This window comes from Bos taurus, chromosome 17, assembly GCF_002263795.3.
Source record: "Bos taurus isolate L1 Dominette 01449 registration number 42190680 breed Hereford chromosome 17, ARS-UCD2.0, whole genome shotgun sequence".
NCBI classification, from domain to species: Eukaryota; Metazoa; Chordata; class Mammalia; order Artiodactyla; family Bovidae; genus Bos; species Bos taurus.
Genome location: NC_037344.1, coordinates 11406170 through 11430697, shown reverse-complemented (window position 1 = coordinate 11430697; position 24528 = coordinate 11406170). Strand labels below are relative to the sequence as shown.

The 24528-nt window shown below is 39.4% G+C and overlaps 1 protein-coding gene across 4 annotated transcripts in view; it reads right to left on the bottom strand.

The window, feature by feature from the left end:
- Positions 1-24528, bottom strand: part of TTC29 (tetratricopeptide repeat domain 29) — a 277080-nt gene that overhangs the window by 176779 nt on the left and 75773 nt on the right. For all 4 annotated transcript variants that reach the window (XM_059876103.1, XM_005217505.5, XM_024977370.1 and 1 more), the window contains 2 exon segments: positions 18686-18898; positions 11183-11268 (listed from right to left, as the gene is read on the bottom strand). In XM_059876103.1, the coding sequence (XP_059732086.1) occupies positions 11183-11268; positions 18686-18898 (299 nt within the window).

The window sequence follows — 24528 nt, the reverse complement described above, 5'->3', positions numbered from 1 at the left end:
AATAAATTAATATTTCCACAAAATGAAGGTCTATTATATTTGTATTATAAAAATATGCTATTACAAAGATAAATGTAAGCACTATGTAATTTACCTATGATACAACTAGTGAATTACAGTTAAGAAAAAAAAATAAGTACAAAGCAGACACTCTGGATGGATACTGAATATATTCACCTAGTATGCTACCCAGTAGAGGACTGTCTGAGCCACCAGGGAAGCCTAACACGCTAGAGTATTGTTGCTGTCACTGTTCAGTGCTAATTACATCACAATCTGTAGTGATAATGGTATCTCACATTTGAAACTGATGATAGTCTAAAGTGTAAACCTATGTTTTTTTCTTTTGATTTGCACAAAGAAACTGCCATTTGTAACCCTTATTTTACAAATAAAACCGAGCTTCCAAGAAGTTAAGTGACCAAGCTAAAGTTGGCAGCTCGAATGTGGCAGGACTAAGATCCATGTCTTCTAATTTGAACTCTCACCTACTCTTTCTATACCATAGCTACCTTCCATATAAAGACCAGTTCAAAACTTACTATTAGTTCAACTATTTAACCACTTGACAATTAGAGATATCACGTATATGTGGGATCTAAAAAAACGAAACAAATGAACTTATTTATGAAACAAAAATAATAAGACAAACATAGAAAACAAACTAATGAGTACCGAAAGGGAAAGGGGAGGGATGGATAAATTAGGAATTTGGCATTAATAGATATCCACTAACATATATAAAATAGATAACAAGAACCTGCTGTACAGCACAGGGAACTCTACTCAATATCTTGAAATAATCTATAATGGAAAAGAATCTGAAAAAGAACATATATATATATATATATATATATATATATATAGTGGTTGTTCAGTCGCTAAGTCATGTCTGACTCTTTGTGACGCCATGAACTGTAGCACATGGGGCTTCCCTGTCCTTCACTATCTCTTGGAGTTCGCTCAAACTCCCATCCATTGAATCAGTGATGTCATCCAACCATCTCATTTTCTGCAGCCCCTTCTCCTCTTGCCCTCAATCTTTTCCATTATCGGGTCTTTTCCAGTGAATCAGCTCTTCCCATCAGGTGACCAAAGTATTGGAGCTTCAGCTTCAGCATTAGCCCTTTCAACAAATATTCATGGTTGATTTCCTTTACAATTTACTGGTTTGATCTCTTTGCTATCCAGAGCACTCTCAAGAGTCTTCTCCAACATCACAATTTAAAAGCGTCAATTCTTTGGCGCTCAGCCTTCTTTATGGTCCAACTCTTACATCCGTACATGACTACTGGAAAAACCATAGCTTTGACTAGACAGACCTTTGTCAGCAAAGTGATGTCTCTGCTTTTTAATATGCTGTCTAGGTTTGTCATAACTTTTCTTCCAAGGAGAAAGCATCTTTTAATTTTGTGACTGTGATCACCATCTGCAGTGATTTTGGAGCCCAAGAAAATAATCTCAGTTTCCACTTTTTCCCTTTCTATTTGCTATGAAGTGATGGGACCAGATGCCATGATCTTTTTTGAATGCTGAGTTTTAAGTCAGCTTTTTCACTCTCCTCTTTCACCCTCAACAAGAGGCTCTTTAGTTCCTCTTCACTTTCTGCCATTAGAGAGCATGAACTGCATATCTGAGGCTGTTTATATTTCTCCCAGAAACCTTGATTTCAGCTTGTGATTCATCCAGCCTGGCATTTCACATGATGTACTCTGCACAGTAGTTAAATAAGTAGGGTGACAATATACAGCTTTGTTGTATTCCTTTCCCAATTTCGAACCAGTTAGTTGTTCCATGTAAAGTTCTAATTGTTGCTTCTTCACCTGCATACAGGTTTCTCAGGAGGCAGGTAAGGTGGTCTGGTATTCCCATATCTTTAAGAATTTTCCAGTTTGTTGTGATCCACATAGTCAAAGGATTTAGTGTAGTCAATGAAGCAGAAGTAGATGTTTTCCTGGAATTACCTTTCTTTTTCTGGTAACAGTTCATTGTATATACATTCCACATCTTCTTTATCTGTTCCTCTGTCGACAAACATTTAGATTGCTTCCATGTGATTCAGTTCAGTTTAGTCGCTCAGTCGTGTCTGACTCTTTGCGACCCCATGAATCACAGCACGCCAGGCCTCCATGTCCATCACCAACTCCCGGAGTTCACCCAGACTCACGTCCATCGAGTCAGCAATACCATCCAGCCATCTCATCCTCTGTCTTCCCCTTCTCCTCCTGCCCCCAATCCCTTCCAGCATCAGAGTCTTTTCCAATGAGTCAACTCTTTGCATGAGGTGGCCAAAGTACTGGAGTTTCAGCTTTAGCATCATTCCTTCCAAAGAAATCCCAGGGCTGATCTCCTTCAGAATGGACTGGTTGAATCTCCTTGCAGTCTGGGACTCTCAAGAGTCTTCTCCAACACCACAGTTCAAAAGCATCAATTCTTCAGTGCTCAGCCTTCTTCACAGTCCAACTCTCACATCCATACATGACCACTGGAAAAACCATAGCCTTGATTAGATGGACCTTTGTTGGCAAAGTAATGTCTCTGCTTTTCAATATGCTGTCTAGGTTGGTCATAACTTTCCTTCCAAGGAGTAAGCGTCTTTTAATTTCATGGCTGCAGTCACCATCTGCAGTGATTTTGGAGCCCAACAAAATAAAGTCAGCCAGTGTTTCCACTGTTTCCCCATCTATTTGCTATGAAGTGATGGGACCAGATGCCATGATCTTAGTTTTCTGAATGTTGAGCTTTAAGCCAACTTTTTCACTCTCCTCTTTCACTTTCATCAAGAGGCTCTTTAGTTCTTCACTTTCTGCCATAAGGGTGGTGTCATCTGCATATCTGAGGTTATTGATATTTCTCCCGGCAATCTTGATTCCAGCTTGTGCTTCCTCCAGCCAAGCGTTTCTCATGATGTACTCTAGAAATAGGTTCTGCTTAATAATGGGAAATAACTAAATAATGGGAAATACCTCAATGAATGTACTGAAGACTGATCTAAGTTGATGTTCCTAAGATTAGGAAGTGGAATGGAGTATTTACAGAGAAAGAAAATTCATGCACAAAAACAATTTATTTAGATAGGACCATCCTTTTTCTTAAAATAACTTTATGGTTGCAATGTTTGATTGTAGGAGCTGGGCCAAATTTGCAAAAGGTCTTGACTGTGATTTTTGGTAAAATATTTTCCTCTTTGAAATCTTAGGACTTCATAAGATACATTATTTTCTAAAGTTAAGAATTTACTCAACTTGGAAATTTTCAGGTGGACATTGACTATGGTTGAAGGGAATTACTACTTCTTTCCTCGGCACCTGATGTACATTGGTAGCTTTCTTCTCTTTTAAATATCAGGGTCTCTGTGACCTTCTGCACAGGTTTATTATAGGAACCATTGCTTGTCTTTACCAAATGGACTTTCCCCATTAGTAGGTACTTTAGCTCTAAAAAAAATCCATTATTTGTTTTTAGTTTAGTGCTAACTCATAATTCAATAAAGAATGCTTTGTCAGCAAGGAATGGATGGCCAAACCTCACTCATATACTTGTCAATATATTTTTCTATTACATGTATTGCTGCTGCTGCTGTTAAGTCGCTTCAGTCGTGTCTGACTCTGTGCGACCCCATAGAGGGCAGCCCACCAGGCTCCCCCGTCCCTGGGATTCTCCAGGCAAGAATACTGGAGTGTGTTTCCATTTCCTTCTCTAATGCATGCATGCATGCTAAGTCACTTCAGTCGTGTCTGACTCTGTGCAACCCTATGCACGGCAGCTCATCAGACTCCTCCATCCACAGGATTCTCTAGGCAAGAATACTGGAGTGGGTTGCCATTTCCTTCTCCAATTACATGCAAAATCATTTATTAATAAATTAAAGCCTTCAAATCGAGATCAAAATTAGCAAAATTTCAGAGTCCCTTCTGTTTCACATCATGAGAACAATTAATTAGGGATAGTTACGTGTGACAGGTTTTTCTAAATCAAGATTCTTTGGGAAAAAAAAAATCACATAAAAATCCTTAAACAGATGGACAACATTTTGGAAAGGAGAAGAAATTTATGAGAGATAGTAGTTGAATATAGGGGCAAGATACTGAAAAGCTGAAAATATTCCAACATAAATTAAAAATACAAGTGAGAGAATAAAAAGAGTGTATGGAGTTGATGGTAAGAATTAATGACAGACTGAATATAAGAAGGCAAAGGCTGAAACCAACGGAGCACTTTCTCAGCGTGAGGATGATCAGATCCAGTGCCTAGCATGATGTCTCTGTCACAAGGTGCTCAGTAAACAACTGTGAGTGAATTAAGGAGATCATGTCACCAGCCTCATCCAAGTCATCAAATATTCCACACTGCCTAAAAAATGAGCTTCACATTCCCCAGCAGAGCATTTAAGACTCTCCAATCCTCCAACACATTAAAAAAATATCATCTTGGAATTAGAATGAATTTCTAATTTAAAAAAAAAAAAACTGTATTTGGAATGAGTAGTCTTTCTAAGAGGAGAAGGCAATGGCACCCCACTCCAGTACTCTTGCCTGGAAAATCCCATGGATGGAGGAGCCTGGTAGGCTGCAGTCCATGGGGTTGCTAAGAGTCAGACACGACTGAGCGACGTGACTTTCACTTTTCACTTTCATGCATTGGAGAAGGAAATGGCAACCCACTCCAGTGTTCTTGCCTGGAGAATCCCAGGGACGGGGGAGCCTGGTGGGCTGCCGTCTCTGGGGTCGCACGGAGTTGGACACGACTGAAGCGACTTAGCAGCAGCAGCAGCAGTCTTTCTAAGAATGTCCAGAAATCATACAAGAAGAAATTGATAAATTTGGCCACATACATATCTAAAAGCTCGGGATGGAAGAATTTCATAATAAGGTGAAAAAAAAAAACAACAAAACAATGGCCTGTACTTATGGCTGATTCACCTTGTTGTATGGTAAAAACTAACACAACACTGTAAAGAAATTATCCTCCAATTAATAAAAAAAAAAAACACCTTAAAAAATGGCCTGGAAAAACATTCACAACACATATTAACTATATGTCTAAATTCTTAAAATACAAATAGCTCCTGAGAAAGCAGGCACTTTCACTGATTGTTATTGTTGTATGACTACAAACTTGTGAAGTGCCTTTGAAGTGAAGATCAGAAATAAAAATAAATTCATTTTTATTTTTATTTTATTTTATTTATTTATTTTTTTATTTTTCAGCACTTTATTTATTTTTTTTTATTTGATAAATTTAACGCCTTTTATTGCCATACCTCATTTTACTGTGCTTTGCTTTAGTGAACTTTATAGATACATACATGTTTTTTTTTTTTTTCCTTGTTAATTTTCTGTTTAGTTGATCTATCCATAAGTGTGAGTGGGGTATTAAAGTCTCCCACTATTATTGTGTTATTGTTAATTTCTCCTTTCATACTTGTTGGGATTTGTCTTACATACTGCGGTGCTCCCATGTTGGGTGGATATATATTTATAATTGTTATATCTTCTTCTTGGATTGATCCTTTGATCATTATGTAGTGACCTTCTTTGTCTCTTTTCACAGCCTTTGTTTTAAAGTCTAATTTATCTGATACGAGTATTGTGACTCCTGCTTTCTTTTGGTCCCAATTTGCATGGAAAATCTTTTTCCAGCCCTTCACTTTCAGTCTGTATGTGTCCCCTGTTTTGAGGTGGGTCTCTTGTAGACAACATATATAGGGGTCTTGTTTTTGTATCCATTCAGCCAGTCTTTGTCTTTTGGTTGGGGCATTCAACCCATTTACGTTTAAGGTAATTACTAATAAGTATGATCCCGTTGCCATTTACTTTATTGTTTTGGGTTCGAGTTTATACACCATTTTTGTGTTTCCTGTCTAGAGAATATCCTTTAGTATTTGTTGGAGAGCTGGTTTGGTGGTGCAGAATTCTCTCAGCTTTTGCTTGTCTGAAAAGCTTTTGATTTCTCCTTCATACTTGAATGAGATCCTTGCTGGATACAATAATCTGGGCTGTAGGTTATTTTCTTTCATCATTTTAAGTATGTCTTGCCATTCCCTCCTGGCTTGAAGAGTTTCTATTGAAAGATCAGCTGTTATCCTTATGGGAATTCCCTTGTGTGTTATTTGTTGTTTTTCCCTTGCTGCTTTTAATATTTGTTCTTTGTGTTTGATCTTTGTTAATTTGATTAATATGTGTCTTGGGGTGTTTCTCCTTGGGTTTATCCTGTTTGGGACTCTCTGGGTTTCTTGGACTTGGGTGATTATTTCCTTCCCCATTTTAGGGAAGTTTTCAACTATTATCTCCTCAAGTATTTTCTCATGGTCTTTCTTTTTGTCTTCTTCTTCTGGAACCCCTATGATTCGAATGTTGTAGCGTTTAATATTGTCCTGGAGGTCTCTGAGATTGTCCTCATTTCTTTTAATTCGTTTTTCTTTTATCCTCTCTGATTCATTTATTTCTACCATTCTATCTTCTAATTCACTAATCCTATCTTCTGCCTCTGTTATTCTACTATTTATTGCCTCCAGAGTGTTTTTAATTTCATTTATTGCATTATTCATTATATATTGACTCTTTTTTATTTCTTCTAGGTCCTTGTTAAACCTTTCTTGCATCTTCTCAATCCTCGTCTCCAGGCTATTTATCTGTGATTCCATTTTAATTTCAAGATTTTGGATCAATTTCACTATCATTATTTGGAATTCTTTATCAGGTAGATTCCCTATCTCTTCCTCTTTTGTTTGGTTTGGTGGGCATTTATCCTGTTCCTTTATCTGCTGGGTATTCCTCTGTCTCTTCATCTTGTTTAAATTGCTGAGCTTGGGAGTCTTTTCTGTATTCTGGTAGTTTGTGGAGTTCTCTTTATTGTGGCGTTTCCTCGCTGTGTGTGGGTATGTAGAGGTGGCTTGTCAAGGTTTCCTGGTTAGGGAAGCTTGTGTCGGTGTTCTGGTGGGTGGAGCTGTATTTCTTCTCTTTGTTCAGTCGCGCTATGGGGAGGGAGGGAGGGATGCTGCAAACAAATGACACTGGCGTGCGCTCGCAGTGCCTCAGCCACACTGGGTTTGCCCCCGCTCACGGCGCGTGTAGCCTCCCTGCCCACACTGCTCAGGCTCTAGGTTGTTCCGCCGGGAACAATCCGAGGCTGGCCCTGGGTTGCATGCACCTCCCAGGTCCAAGCCGCTCAGGTTCAGGCACTCAGGTAGTCCTCAGAGGCGCAGACTCAGTTGGGGCTGCGTTTTGTGCTCTTCCCAGGTCCGAGCAGCTCAGGTGATGAGGTGTTTGGCGAGCGCCAATGCTGCGACTTATCGCCTCCCCGCCACTCGGTTATCTGGGTATAAAACCGGCGCACCTTCTCAGGCAGATGTTAACCGTCCAGACCCCCAAGAAGTTTTAGTTAGCAAAGAAGCCAGTTTTATAGATAATGTCTCTCTGGGGCTGCGATTGCCCCCTTCCGGCTCTGGCTGTCTGTCACCGGAGGGGGAAGGTTTGCAGCCGGCTACCTCTGTTTAGTCCTTTGTTCCGTGCGCGGGCTGGTGGTGTCTTAAGTTAGGGCTGGCTTTTCGCATGGTAGATATCCCACAGTCTGGTTTGCTAGCCCAAATTATTTCGCTCAGATAGTGCTCAGGGTATTCAGGCCAAATTCTTACTCTCAGCGATGCAGCCCGCGCCGCGCCTCCCTGCCCAGCCCCCGCTTGCTAATGGGGGATGCAGGCGTCTGCACTGCTTCTCCGCTGGAGGAGTTACCGTAGGGCTCGCGATCTGCGAGTTTTAATTGTTTATTTATTTTTTCTCCCTGTTATGTTGCCCTCTGTGCTTCCAAAGCTCGGCACAGATTCGGCAGTGAGAAGGTTTCCTGGTGTTTGGAAACTTCTCTCTTTTTAAGACTCCCTTCCCGGGACGGAACTCCGTCCCTCCCTCTTTTGTCTCTTTTATTGTCTTTAATATTTTTTCCTACCTCCTTTCGAGGAGTTGGGTTGCTTTTCTGGGTGCCTGATGTCCTCTGCTGGCATTCAGAAGTTGTTTTGTGGAATTTACTCGACGTTTAAATGCTCTTTTGATGAAGTTGTGGGGGAGAAAGTGTTTTCCCCGTCCTACTCCTCCGCCATCTTGACGCCTTCCCCCAAATTCATTTTTAAATTCACCTTCTCTCTGACTCAGCATTTCCACCTGTAGGAATTTACCCTGTAGATCATCTCTCACTTCAGCACAAAGCTGTTCACTGCTATACTCTATGTGACAAAAACTGATTGGTGGGAATGCAAACTGGCACAGTTGCTATAGAGAACAGTGTGGAGATTCCTTAAAAAACTGGAAACAGACCTGTCATATGACCCAGCAATCCCAGTGCTGGGCATACACACTGAGGAAACCAGAATTGAAAGAGACACGTGTACCTCAGTGTTCACTGCAGCACTGTTTACAATAGCCAGGACATGGAAGCAACCCAGATGCCCACCGACAGACAAATGGATAAGGAAGTTGTGTACATATACACAATCAAATGTTATTTAGCTATAAAAAAGAACACATTTGAGTCAGTTCTAACCAGACGGATGAAACTGGAGCCTATTATACAGAGTGAAGTAAGCCAGAAAGAACAACACCAATATAGTATACTAACGCATATATATGGAATTTAGAAAGATGGTAATGATAACCCTGTAAGCGAGACAGCAAAAGAGACACAGATGTATAGAACAGTCTTTTGGACTCTGTGGGAGAGGGCGAGGGTGGGATGATTTGGGAGAATGGCATTGAAACATGTATAATATCATATATGAAACGAATCACCAGTCCAGGTTTGATGCATGATACTGGTTGCTTGGGGCTGGTGCACTGGGACGACCCAGAGGGATGGTATGGGGAGGGAGGAGGGCCGGGGGTTCAGGATGGGGAACACGTGTACACCCGTGGCGGATTCATGCTGATGTATGGCAAAACCAATACAATATTGTAAAGTAATTAACCTGTAATTAACATAAATAAATTTGTATTAAAAAAAAGAAACAGCAATACAGTATATTAAAGCAATATTTATGGAATTTACAAAGATGGTAACAACAATTCTATATGGAAGGCAGCAAAAGAGACATAGATGTAAAGAACAGACTTATGGACTCTGTGGGAGAAGGCAAGGGTGAGATGATATGAGAGAATAGCATTGAAACATGTATATTACCATGTGTAAAACAGATGACCAGTGCAAGTTTGATGCATGAAGAAGGGCACTCAAAGCCGGTAGGTGCTCTGGGCCACCCTAGAGGGATGGGGTGGAGAGGGAGGTGGGAGACGGGTTCAGAACAGGAGGACACATGTGCACCCGTGACTGATTCATGTCGATGTATGGCAAAAAGCACTACAATACTGTAAAGTAAGTAAAATAAATACATAAATTTTTTTTTAAAAGGAAAAAAAAAAACCTGCTTGGAGATAACCTAAATGCCCACCAACAGGAGATGGTTAAATCCCTTATAGTATAGCTATATCATGGGGCACCATGCTATGCTATGCTAAGTCACTTCAGTCGTGTTCGACTCTGTGCGACCCCATAGACGGCAGCCCACCAGGCTCCCCCATCCCTGGGATTCTCCAGACAAGAACGCTGGAGTGGGTTGCCATTTCCTTCTCCAATGCATGAAAGTGAAAAGTGAAAGTCAAGTAGCTCACCATGAGTCCTTTTTAAAATGAGACCTGTCTAGATATGCATTAGTATGGAGGAAGTTAATTCAGGAGGCAGAACAGTGTGTATAAAAACTCACTGTTTTGTAAACAACCAAATGGATACACATATATGTGTACTTATATGCCAGGCATACACATGAAAATTTTTGGCAGGATAAACCAGGAACTTGTAACTATAATTGTCTTTGAGAAAACTGTGAGACTGAGTATAGGGGCAGAAGGAAGATTCATCTTCACTGTAAACTCTATGGAATTGTTTGAATTTATTTTGCCATGCACTTGCCATGTGATGAGGCAGGGGGGAATATCTTTAAGCCAGTTTTCACTTAATTTTCCAACTTGATCTCCTACTGTATCCTACCTTGCACATAACAATTCAGTGCTTCTCAAACCTTCTCAAACGTTCATGTTGAGTGTGTGTGAATGAGCGTGTGTCTAATATTCCATTATCCATGACGTTCATACTTTCTGCCTGTAGATATCCTACCCCTCAAAAGTTCTTCTGTGCAACCCTCTTGATTTTCAGTATTGGAACTAAATACATACTTATCTCTGAATTCAGAAAACCCCTGTCCATCCTTCTTTGAATTATAGTTGTTTACAAGTTGGTCACCCTCATTAAATTAGCTCCTAAAGGGAAATGTGCATCTTGTCGGCTTCTGTGCTCCTGAAAGTATCTGGAACACAACAGCCTTGCTGAATGCATGTCATTAACGAAAAAATATTAAGCAGAAGAGTCAACTAGGAAAACCCAAGTTTCCTATGATGACCCAATTTTAAGGATGATAAAGAATATATCTAGCTCAATTACAGGAATGCTACATAGCATGAATATCTAAAAGAGCCAGTAAGAGCTCCTTAAAGTTGAAAATAAAGCTAATACTCCATGTCAAATAGGGCTATTACCTGAGATGTAAACAAAATTAAATATGAAGGCACACTTGAAATGTATTAGAGGTAAGAGAAGAATGGGAGAAAAATTATTTCTGTTATAGAAAAGATAACTTTTGACATTTTTTTTGTGTGTCAAACACCCCAAGCCTGACATAAAATAGACAAAAAGTGATTTTTATCATGAAACAGGCTGATTCTCAGATTGGGACTAGCGATGCCTTCCCCACTTGGTGCCCTCTCCCCTAACTCCCACCTACGAAAAGTCCACAACAATGGAATTCAATCTGTTCCTTGTTAACCACCATCTTTTCGAAGAAAAATGTCCCAAACCACAAGTTTACTGTAATTTTTTTACTGTATACGTTTTGCTGTAATTTAAATCCACTTCCTCTTGTCCTTGGTGCTATGGGAGTGGGGGGCCCCATTATTTGATATATTTAACTTCATCAGTAAAACCAATTTTTAATGCTTCTAGAATAGCTATTCTGCTTTAGTCTCTATAAACAGGTACATTTACATCAGGCCCATCTCATTCCTGTTGGCCTTATAACAACATACAATAAAACAAATATAATAAAATAAAAAGTGGCAGTGATGAAAAGTCTCCTTGAACTTACTGCTAATGCTGTTTCATACTCTCCAGCAGCCAAGTGCGCTAAGCCCAAGTAATAGGAAGCCTCTCCTTCCATCTTTTTGTCATTTCCTAAAACAAAAATGTAGAAAAAATATTATGGTATTGAAGAAACTGGCTTATTACCACAGAGTCTCTGCTTTTCAAGACAGTGGAAAGTTATTATAACAAAGTATACAGATTTATATCAACAACCCCTGAAGCCTAGCTGTGTACTGATCAAAAAGGCTGACATTAATATAATTTACCTGGGTCACAGATGTCAGAGTAAGGTGTGTTAGCAATATAATTATGATGAGGTTCCTCTGTGTACAAAATCCGGTCTTAGCATTTTGACAGCCCTATATGATTTCTATACCGGTCACCCATGTAAGGGCTTCCCACTTGGGGTTAGAGGTAAGGAACCTGCCTACCAGTGCAGGAGACATAAGAGGCACGGGTTTGATCCATGGGTCGGGAAGATCCCCTGGAGGAGGGCATGCAACCCACCCCAGTATTTTTGCTTGGAGAATCCCATCGACACAGGTTTCTGGCAGTCCATAGGGTCGCCAAGAGTCAGACATGACTTAGTATGCATGCACCACCATGTAAAACCTACAGCCATTCCCTATAGCTGTGACTACATACATGAAATAATTGATAAAGAGCATCAGCCTTACTTGGTGCATAAATACACATACACACACAGACTGGCATTCAGCTAAGTCTCCAGTAGGGCAGATAATTAGCAAATTAAGGAATTATTGCCTTGACTAGGTTTAGCTGGAAAGTTATTGCTTAAAACTTGGGTAAGAATGCCAGAGCTTGGTTTCTTGGTATAAAGTTCCATGCATATTTTGAAACCCAAACACATTTTCCCTTGCTAGTGACTGGTAAATGCTTTTCACCATCTTTTCACAAGGAATTTAGCCTAAATTTTGTAAGATGTGCTTTATTCCAGGCATTATCAAATTTTTCTTCTCAAAATATATAAACATGTAACATGTGCTTCAATAAGACATACATCACACTGTCTAATAAATAAATAATTTACTAGCATTTAATGTACAAAATTTAACATGTAAATCTAATATACTTGCAAGAACCACAGGAGGTTCTTATTTTAAAAAATAATACTATTCTCTTTTACTTTTGGAAGTCTTTGCCTTTTAATGTTATCTGACTCCTGGGTGATGCAAATGCTGACAGATCTACCCTCATTTTTTATCTTTGGAAAGTAAAGATCCTTAGGTTTCTGCACTCTGCATTCCCACCATGATGGATTTCCACAGGAGCTAGCAATTCTCTGCTCAGCACTCACTGAATTACCTCTTGTGAAGCAGTGGCTCAACTGGAAGACTGCAAGGAAACAGGACAGCAAATGCCACTGACAGTATATTTTTTCTTCTCTGACAATTTCATCAGTTGCAGAGAATTATACCCTCAAGATCTCACTTCAGCAGAGCTGATGATGCTAGTGATTCAGTCTGGGAAATTTGAACTCATAATTCAGCTGGGTCCTCACTTTTTCTCTGCTATAGGCTTACGACTGCTGGGGAGAAAGGTGGGACTAGGGAAGGAAAAGAAGGGGTAGAAGGAAGAGACTATGGTGGGAAGTTGCCTCTTCGATAATTAAAGGTTGATTACTTGAGACGTGTACTTGCTGCGTTAAATGGTGTAAAGCAGTGACAACTGCATGTTTGCATACAGGATCATTATTTGCATTAAACTTTATGTAAAAAGCAACCCACAAAAGTAGAAAAAAAAATCTATTCCTGTAGACAGAAAGATTTTGAAATAGCTAATTGAAATAGATCACACCAAATAATAGTAGGGTTTAAGTATAAGAACTTCCTGTTTACTAACTGAGACAAAGTTAAGATAAACTGAAAGTAATAAAATAATGAAGGAAAACGTATTACAGTTGAGTGACACACTCAACAGTGACATACAAAAAAAAGTGTCAAATATTATTTATATTGTGTTGTTTACCTGAGTGGGTTAAATTTATATTAGCCATGCTATCCAAGTCAATAGTCATTTATCTTAAAGAAATTAATACGTTTTTATTTTCAAAACTAAACTGCTCATTCTTACACTAGTATGTTTACTAGAGAATCCAAAGAGGAAGTCATCCCAGGTAGAATAATGGACAGAGACAATGTTCTTGGGAGTAACTCAAATGTTTTACTAAAATGTGCCCTAAACCTTCCTTTTGTTATTTGGCTAACACATATTCACTCATTCATTTATTCAGTGCTTATTTGTTAGGACCATCCTATACAAGGTAGAAGGGGGCAACAGGGAATGAGGTGGTTGGATGGCATCATGGACTCAATGGACATGAGTTTGAGCAAACTCTAGGAGATAGTGAAAGACAGGGAAGCCTGGCGTGCTGCAGTCCACAGGGTCGCAAAGAGTCAGACACAACTTAGTGACTGAAAACCAAATACCGGGCACAACTCTCAGCACTTGCAATCCATCAGTACATTAACCAGACAGATCCCCTGTCCTTGGGGAGTTTATATTTTAGAGAAATAAAAGGAAAAGACAGAAAATTGAAAATAAGCATAATAAATTATATGGTAAGTTTCAGACTGATAAGTATTTTGGGGAAAAAATTAAGAAGGTTAAGGGGATTTGAGAATGCTAAGTAGGGGTACAAACATATTAAATACAGTTGTAAGGGTAGTAGATATCACTGAGGAGATGGTATCCACAAGAAAATGAAATTAAAGATAACAGAAAAATTTGAGAAACTCAGAACTATGTGGAAATTAAACATGCTTCTAAATAATCATTGGATCAAAGAAGAAATGAAAAGGCAAACTAGAAAATACTTTGAGATGAATGAAAATGAAAATACAAAACCCCCAAACTCGTGGGATTCAGCTAAAGTGAGCATAGAGGGACATGTACAGCTATAAATGCCTGTTTTTTAAAAAAGGAAGCATCATTTCACTTTATAAAAGTAGACAAAGAATAACTAATTTAACTTAAAGCAAACAGAAGGAAATAATATAGAGAGGAAATAAGTGAAATAGAGAATAGAAAAAAAAGAGGTTATCAACAAAACCAAAAGTTGGTTCATTGAAAAAGTCTACAAAATTGACAGACCTTTAGCTAGACTTAACAAGGAAAAAAAGAAAATCCTCAAATTATGAAAACCAGGAATGAATGAGGGAAATCACCACAGTTCTTACAGAGATTAAAAAAATATAATAAAGGAATGTTATGGACAATGGTATACCAACAAATTAGATACAGTTGATAAAATGGAAAAATAGAAAGATGCAAACTACTGAAAGTGACTCAAGAAGAGATGGAAAATATGAATAGATTCACAATAAGTAAAGAACTTAAATTAGAAATCAAGTACTTTCCACAAAAGAAGCCCAGATAGCTTCAATGATGAAGTCTACCAAATATTAAAAATACAATCAACACCAATTCTTCACAGACTCCTCCAAAAACTAAATGAGAACACTTCCCAAATCATTCTATGAAGCCACTATTATTTTGACACCAAAAATACACCACAAGAAAAGAAGACTACAAGCCAACATCCATCATAAATATAGACAATTCCCAATAATTACTAGCAAAGCCAATCCAGGAGTTAAAGGAAAAGGATTAAACACCAGGATCGAGCTGGATTTATCCCAGGAATTTAGGGTTGATTCAACATGTGCAAATCAGTCCATGTAATATACTATTTTTAATATAAAGGACAAACCACATTTTCATCTCAATAGATGCATAAAAAGACATTTCACAAAATCCAACCCTTTTCTATGATTTAAAAAACCCTCAACAAATTCTGAATAGAAGGGAACTTCCTCAACGTGTTAAAAAAAAGTATCTACAAAAATCCCCACAGCTAACATTAAACTTAATGGTGAAAAACTGACAGCTTTTGTCCTAAGATCAGGAAGAAGACAAAGATGGCCTCTGACACCAGCCCTCACATTTATGGTCAATTAAACTTATCAACATTCCCAAGACAAGACTGAGAAAGAAGAGCATTTTCAACAACTAGTACTGCTCAGACAGTAAAGTGTCTGCCTACAATGCAGGAGACCTGGGTTCGATCCCTGGGTCAGGAAGACCCCTGGAGAAGGAAAAGGCAACCCACTCCAGTACTCTTGCCTGGAAAATCCCATGGACTGAGGAGCCTGGTGGGCTACAGTCCATGGGGTCACAAAGAGTCGGACACGACTAAGCGACTTCACTTCACTTCAGTACTGGGGCAACTGGATACCCACATGCAAAACATGAAGGTGGACCCTCTTCACACACACACACACACACACACACACACACACACACACCCTAAATATAGGACTTAGAACTATAAAACTCTTAGAATAAAATATAGAAGTAAATCTTCATGACTTTGGATTAGTGAAAACCTTCATAGTTATGATATCAAAAGCACAAACAACAGAAGAAGGAATACATTACTTTGCACTTTATCAAATTAAAAACTTGGCCCTCAGTGTATCCCATCAGAAAGGGAAAAGAAAACCCAGTGTTTTCAAATCACAAATCTGATGAAGGACTTGCCCTAGAATATTAGAGGATTCTTATAACTCAATAATAAAAAGAAAAATAACCCAATTAAAAATGGGCAAAGAAACTGAATACACATTTCTGCAAAGAAGATATACAAATGGACAGTAAGCACACGAAGAGATGTTCAACATCATTAACCAACAGGGATATGCAAAATAAATTCAGTGAGGTATCATTTTATACCCACTAAAGATGACTATAATAAAAAGACGAGCAACAGGTGCTGGTGAGGAGATGGCTAAAGTGAAACCCTTTATATTTTGTTGACAGGAACGTAAAACAATTCAGTGACTTGGGAAAACTCTTTGCCAGTTCCTCAATAAGTTAATCCTGAACATTCATTGGAAGGACCGATGCTGAAGCTGAAGCTCCAATACTTTGGCCAACTGATGCGAAGAACTGACCCATTAGAAAAGGCCCTGATCCTGGGAAAGACTGAAGGAAGGAGGAGAAGGGGACAACAGAAGATGAGATGGTTGGATGGCATCACTGACTCAACGGACACTGAGTTTGAGCAAGCTCTGGGAGATGGTGAAAGACAGGGAAGCCTGGTGTGCTACAGTCCAGGGGGTCACAAAGAGTCAGACATGACTGAGCGACTGAACAAGAACAACAACAACAAGTTAAACATATAGTTACGCTGCTGCTGCTGCTGCTAAGTCACTTTTGTCGTGTCCGACTCTGTGCGACCCCACAGACGGCAGCCCACCAGGCTCCCCCGTCCCTGGGATTCTCCAGGCAAGAACACTGGAGTGGGTTGCCATATGCCCCAGCAATTCCACAACTAGGTATATACCCAGAGGAAGTGAAAACATGTACACAAATGTTCAGAGCAGCATTATTCATAACAGACAAAAGGCGGGAACAACATAAATGTCCATCAACTGATGAGTGGATAAAGAAAATGTGGTAATAATCATACAATAGTGCATTATTTGGCCATAAATATGAATGAAGTAGTGATACACATTACAAGATAAATAAACTTTGAAAACATGATGCGAAGTGAAAGAAGCTAGGCACAAAGGAACATACATAGCATAATTCCATTTGTGTGAGCTATCCAGAAGAGGTCAGTGCACAGAGACAGAAAGAAGATGAATGGTTACTAGGGGACAGGGGAACAAGGGTGTGGGGCATGACTTCTAGTGAGTATGGGGTCAGTGTTGATGTTTGTACAACTCTGTGCATTTATTAAAGACCAACGATGACCGAAATATGAAAATAATAGAATACTAGAGTCATGAGACCACTGTATGGCTGATGCTATACTTGTGCATTATATGAAGGCGCCCTAACAAAGGAGCTGGTGCTCTATGGATATCAGTCCTCTTCAAATACTATGTAATCCAATGTGGGAGGCAAGGCATGCAATCATCAGCCTGCTGCTTCAGGCTCCCTGACCAAAGCAGAAGGCAACAAGAAGGGGTGATTTGTTCCAGAGCATTTCAGCAGCTGTCAGAGCTCTGTGAAATACTGTGCCATCTTTTAACCTGTGTTCTTTTTTATATGCAAACTATGGGCACACATATTTATTGGTTTCAAAAGATACTCAAAATTATTACAGCATAAGAAGTTGGTTTTCTCCTATTCTCTTTATCTGTCCTTTGGAAAGTGAGAGATGCTTTCAGAGAGGAGACTGCTTGGCAGGCTCTGACTGTTGGAAGAGACCCTAAGAACTTTGCTTTCTTTGTGAATTACCTTACGATTTAGCAAATGTGAACCTAAAGTGAAATACCTTTTCCTAACTGATAACATTAACTTACATTAAAATTTCACATAACTTTTTGCATGACTAAAGTTAGCTGCTCAAATTGATCTAAGAGCTAACTATTTATGTCAGTGTTACCCCTTTGGGGTAGGTACTCGATCACCATTCATTCAAAAGCAGTTCATTCAATGGGATACGTCTTTCAACGTTATATTTATTTCAACTAATACTATTTTTAAAAAGTAACAGAGAGAATAAGCTAAGATTTTTACTTTCACTCTTTAAAAAATTAAAATCAAACCCAGAAAATCACTCCTGTTTACTCCAAATAAGCCATTTGTTATTCAGTAAACCAACTGATTAAATATAAACACAAGCTAATGAACTTTGGTTCAAGGGTATAACTTCCATCTTTTCCTCCTTCATGAAAGGGCTACTCTATTAATAAATTACTCTTAGATAATTTGTTTTACTTTGCATCTCACAAAGTAAAAGCTTATGAGTGTATGTTCCAAATTTTTCTTTGTATTTTATTCATATGCAAATGATATAGACTATCAAGCATGTGATCAGCTCTCACAAAAGCATTTTCACTATTGTGAGTGTGCATATGAATCACCTGGGGATCTTGCAAACCTGCAGATCCCGATGCAGTTGGTCTGGAGTGGGGTGGGAGAAGCTGCGTTTCTTACAAGCTTCCAGACGACGCTAATGCTGTCAGTCCAAAGGCCACACTCTTTGACAGGCCAGGGTCTAAAATATATTAAACCTCATCTTCCTGTTATTCCTAACTTAATATCCATCATATATTTCCTATTACCTGACAAAATGGAATTTACAGTGAAAGGTCTCTCAGATTTTAAGAAATATATGACTTTAAGTGTGCACATGTGTGTGCACACACGCATCCACATGCACACACACACACACCCTTAACTTTTGCAAATGACCTTACCTTCTCATTATGGGTTTATTGGTTTATCACATTACTCCCAGAGGGTTGCAATTTTGGAGATAAAGCTTTCAAGAAACTAATGGATTTCTTGTTGTCAGCACTAAGGCCCCTCTGTTTTACAGTGAAACTTGAAAGTATATTGATGGCATTTGTCTCTGCATTTCATAGGAAATAATCACCCAAACACTTGACGGTTTTTACCTCCCTCTTGGGAGAAGCAGCGTCTGCCCATTAAAGGCAGCAGTGTGAGAGTGCTCTTTTCCACCCACCTTCTTTGGCTATTTCACAAGCTTTTATTAGAATTCTGATGGCCTGTTTGTATTCTTTATTTTCCAGCATTTTGTCTGAGAGTAATCTGTAGGTCCTCAGGAGACTCTCGCAGGCCAACAAGTTGAGAACACGGCCTGTCTCATCCTTCCATATCCGCCCTTGCGTCAATTGATGGAAGGCTTCATAATGCTCCGCAGCTTCCAGAAGCTGACCTGAGGAATAAAAGCCATTCATAAATACCAACCACAGACCAGAACATAGCTTCAAATATTTTGAATACTTCTTGTGCTTTACTATTCAAGTGGGGTGAAGGAGGGTGGAACCATGGGATGCGTTCAAGTCTTTCTAAGGCTGAAGAGGACTTCAGCTGATTGAAAGGAGCTATCTCAATATGGATCTGAGATTCAGCAGATTTTTTTAAATTAATTTTTTAAAAATTAATTTCTTTAATTGGAGGCTAATTACAATATTGTGGTGGCTTTTGCCATACATTGACATGAGTCAGCCATTGGTGTACACGTGCCCCTATCCTGAACCCTCCTCCCACCTCCCTCCCCATCCTATCCCTCAGGGTTGTCCCAGTGCACCGGCTTTGAGTACCCTGTTTCAAGCATTGAACTTGGACTGGTGATCTATTTCACACATGGTAATACACATGTTTCAGTGCTACTCTCTCAAATCATCCCACCCTCGCCTTCTCCCACAGAGTCCAAAAGTCTGTTCTTTGTATCTGTGTCTCTTTTGCTGTCTTGCATATATGGTCATCGTTACCACCTTTCTAAATTCCATATATATGCGTTAATATAGTGCATTGGTGCTTTTCTTTCTGACTTACTTCACTCTGAATAATAGGCTCCAGTTTCATCCACCTCATTAGAACTGATTCAAATGAGTTCTTTTTAATAGCTGAGTAATATTCCATTATGTATGTGTACCACAGCTTTCTTATTCATTCATCTGCAGATGGACCTCTAGGTTGCTTCCATGTCCTTCCTAGCTATTGTGAACAGTCAGCACTGATTTTGGACAGACACTTGTTAAAGGGATATACTTGGGCTAGTAGAAATTAACGAGAATTGAATATGTTTAGAGATGTTGTGAATGTTAAGTAATAATTATTAACAAGAATCATATTAGCTAACATTTATTTACTCAACATGATGCATGCAAGGGATGGCTGCTATGTACTATACATGCATTTCTCATTTAATCATCAAAACAGTCCTATGGAATATAGATTTGTTATGATTACATTTTACAGAAGAAAAGAGTGAGGTTAAGAATTTTGCCCATGGGCTTCCCTGGTGGCTCAGTGGTAAAGAATTCACTTGCCAATGCAGGAGACACAAGTTTGATCCCTGACCCGGGAACACCTCACATGCCATGCAGCAACTGAGTGTGTGGGCCACAACTATTGAGTCTGTGCTCTAGAGCCTGGGAATCACAACCGCTGAGCCCACGTGCCACAACTACTGAAGCGTGAGCACCCTACAGCTGTGTGCTCCACCAGAGAACCCACCGCAATGAGAACCCGAGCACCTCATCTAGAGGGTAGCCCCTGTTTGCTGCAACTAGTGAAAATCCTGTGCAGCAACAAAGACCCCGCACAGCTAAAAATAAATAAATAAATTATCAATTTTAAAAAACGACTTTGCCCAAGATTGCATGGCCAGTGGCTTAGCAGATCTGGACAGTCTGATTTCAGAGCCCATGTTCTAAACCTCTCTGCTGTCCTGTTATCCCAGTAGAGCAGCAATTTTTCATTCTTAATAACTGAGGTATCTTGAGAGACGGTGCATTTGCTACAGGTTTCAAATGTAAATATTATGGAGCTTTAAACTACTTTTGAAAGTCTGAACTTTTCAAGGAGACTTTGTATATTCTGCTTAATTTTAAATAATAAAATAACAACTGCCCTTCTGTATTATATTTTATAATATAGTTGAAAATATATCTTCTCAAAGTCAAAATTCTAACTTACAGTCATTTGATTCCTTAAAATATGAGCAAGCACATTTCTGGAAGGGTAGTTTGTAGTTCCCCACTATAGACTGTATTTTACTTGTGAACTGACTTATAGAAATGCGCACAAAATCCTGTAATATAGATACCTCTGTTATAGTATTGGAATTACTTAACTGGAATTAACTGAAAAAGCACTTACATCTAGGCATTCCAATATCACTATTTAAGAGTAACTGTAGGCTCCAAGTGGACAGTCTGAGTTCCTATACCACTGTTACCATTTCTGCTGTTTGCATGCATGTGTGCTAAGTCACTTCAGTTCAGTCCAGTTCAGTTCAGTCACTCAGTCATGTCCAACTCTTTGCGACCCCATGAATCGCAGCACGCCAGGCCTCCCTGTCCATCACCAACTCCCGAAGTTCACCCAGAATCACATCCATCGAGTCAGTGATGCCATCCAGCCATCTCATCCTCTGTCGTCCCCTTCTCCTCCTGCCCCCAATCCCTCCCAGCATCAGTCTTTTCCAATGAGTCCAAAGTACTGGAGTTTCAGCTTTAGCATCAGTCCTTCCAAAGAAATCCCAGGGCTGATCTCCTTCAGAATGGACTGGCTGGATCTCCTCGCAGTCCAAGGGACTCTCAAGAGTCTTCTCCAACACCACAGTTCAAAAGCATCAATTCTTCGGCGCTCACCCTTCTTCACAGTCCAACTCTCACATCCATACATGACCACAGGAAAAACCATAGCCTTGACTAGACAAACCTTTGTTGGCAAAGTAATGTCTCTGCTTTTGAATATGCTATCTAGGTGGGTCATAACCTTCCTTCCAAGGAGTAAGCATCTTTTAATTTCATGGCCGCAGTCACCATCTGCAGTGATTTTGGAGCCCCCAAAAATAAAGTCTGACACTGTTTCCACTGTTTCCCCATCTATTTCCCATGAAGTGATGGGACCAGATGCCATGATCTTAGTTTTCTGAATGTTGAGCTTTAAGCCAACTTTTTCACTCTCCTCTTTCACTTTCATCAAGAGGCTTTTGAGTTCCTTGTCACTTAAGTCACTTCAGTCATGTTCAACTCCATGTGACCCACTGGATCATGGCTCACCAGGCTCCTCTGTCCATGTGATTCTCCAAGCAAGACTACTGGACTGGATTGCCATGCTCTCTTCCAGGGTATTTTCCCAACCCAAGGATCAAACTTGCACCTCTCACGTCTACCTGCACTGGCAGGTAGGTTCTTTACCATTAGCACCACCTGGGAAGCCCTTCTGCTGTTTAGCCTCAGGCTAATTACTACCCTCTTTGTGCCCAAATTTAAGGCTTCTGCAAACAAGATTATAGTGTAACTATTCAAGGTGTTATTGTGAGAAATGAATGAATATGTGTTCGATATCTGATACAGAGTAGATGCTCAATAAACATAGCTACTGTTACCAGCTGGCATAGTGATAATATTTTTTAAAAATCCACAGGCCAAATGAAACATAACCACTATTTATTTTTAAGTACAACATATTCTTTCAACAAAATATGTAGTTAAGTCCTGATGAAAATATTATCATGACTGATTAAAGGACCTTGAACTGATGTAGGATATCAGTTCAGTTCAGTTCAGTTCAGTCGCTCAGTTGTGTGTGTGAAAGGACCCTGAACTGATGTAGGGTATCAGTTCAGTTCAGTTCAGTTCAGTCGCTCAGTTGTGTCCGACTCTTTGCGACCCCATGAATCGCAGCACGCCAGGCCTCCCTGTCCATCACCAACTCCCGACATATTAGGCTCAATTTCCTTAAATAAGATGCACGATACAGGTGTTACAGTCAGAATCATTTTGCAACATGTAACTATATCAAATCAACACATTGTACACATTAAACCTATATAATATTATATGTCAATTACATCTCAATAAAGCTATAAAAATAAACAACAGAAAAAAAGATACATTGCACAGTACAGGTTGAACACGCCCCTGCTATGACTATTGTGTATAATTTCTTCCTACTGACTCACTAGAAAAGACCCTGAAGCTGGGGAAAATTGAAGGTGGAAGAAGGGAACGACAGAGGATGACATGGTTGGATGGCATCACTGACTCAATGGACATGAGTTTGAGTGAACTCCAGGAGTTGGTGATGGACAAGAAAGCCTGGCGTGATGCAGTCCATGGGGTCGCAAAGAGTCGGATAGGACTGAGCGACTGAACTGAACTGATTTTTGCATTGAATTTGTTATTAAAATAAATATTAAAATGCACATATAAAGAAGTAGTATTTTCAAAGAAACACAACAGACATATACAATCAGGAAATGATCTGTACAAAAATTCAGTAAATCCATGACTAGTCTGAGCCCCTTGCAGAAGAAGGGTGTATCAGCAAAGAAACATGGGAGGGGTGGCTTGTGATGCTGAGCTATTTATAAACTTGTATTATGAAATTTTCACATGATGAAAGACTAAAAAACCATAAATATGATATTACAGAAGAATATTTGATTACATGGACAGGTGCTTATGATAAGTGAAAATACTGAAAATTATCAGAAAACATTTACAAAGCAGTATCAGTGTTATCTGGGTGATGAATGGTTTGTTTTCTGTTTTTCTTTCTGATTACTGGCATCTGCTACTGTTTCTAGCATCAAAATATGTTCAGTGTGTTAAAAGAAATATGTAATAGGAGCTATTTTAAAATAATGCCCAGTTCTTTTTCATTTTGATACAAATTCTCAGGGTTGAAGTTTCTTATTCTGTCTTTACATCTAACTGACAAATTTTCTCTTTCCTCCCACAAAAGCGGGCACAGTTTTTCACCTCTCTCCTGCAGCACCACTCAGTAGAAACACCTTTCTCCAAATACCCATGACTCTCATTTCTTTTTTAAAACTCGAATGGAGCATTGACATATATGTGTGTTATGTTTCCTCTGTTAACTATATTTCTGCCTGTAAAGTATCCCTGGAAAGATTGTATATGAGAGTACTTTTTTTTCATCCAGCATCCATTTATTCATAAAGTATGGATACATATTTCTCTTTGGTCATGTAAATAGGGATGGATGGATACAGGGAACTGTGAGTAAATGAGAGAGTTCCAAAAAAAACTGGGGACTATAAGGAGACTAAGAAGGGCCTGACAGCATCTGTGGTCACACACAGTAACCATATGGAAAGAGGGTCCAAAGGTGTGTTATACAATAACAGATTCACTAAGAATTCCAGGAGAGCCAGGAGAGGAAGCTCTCGGTAACCCAAGTGATTATAATGAGATGCAAATGATGCATAATGATGCAGACAGTATGTGAGAAGTGATAACTGGGTCCAAGATTTGATCCACATCAGGCAGAAAGTGGAAGTAAGGGGAAGGGAGGGGGAAAGTGGGGAAAGGAGATGTCCAGGAAATGGGGAGGGGGATGAAGATGGGGAAGGCAGGGAGAAAGGTGGGGACTGTGTCTTGGTATTCCAAACAAGCTAGACGTCTCTCCCGGCTACTGATGTCATCAGATTTCCTGCACAGGCTGTCTATGCAGAAATGAAATAAGAGAGGTTCTTGGGACATTGGTTTCAGTTGATTAGGATGGAAGGGGGCCTTGGGATGATTGAGAAATAGACTTTTCAGTTGAGTTTGATTTTTGATTAAGCAGTGGGGACTAGTATCAGTGTACTGCCTAGCTGATAATTACCAGCCAAAGTTAAGCTCTTATGTGCTTGAGTTATGCTATTAGAAAGCAACCTAGGCCAAGATACTCAGTAAAAGGTACAGACAACTATTGTTTCTCAAAGAGCGATGGCTGCTAGTTCAAAAAGGTTTTTTCCCCTCATACATTATCCTAGTTAACCTTTCAAACCTTTCAAAAGGTGTCCTCTTTTTACACCAA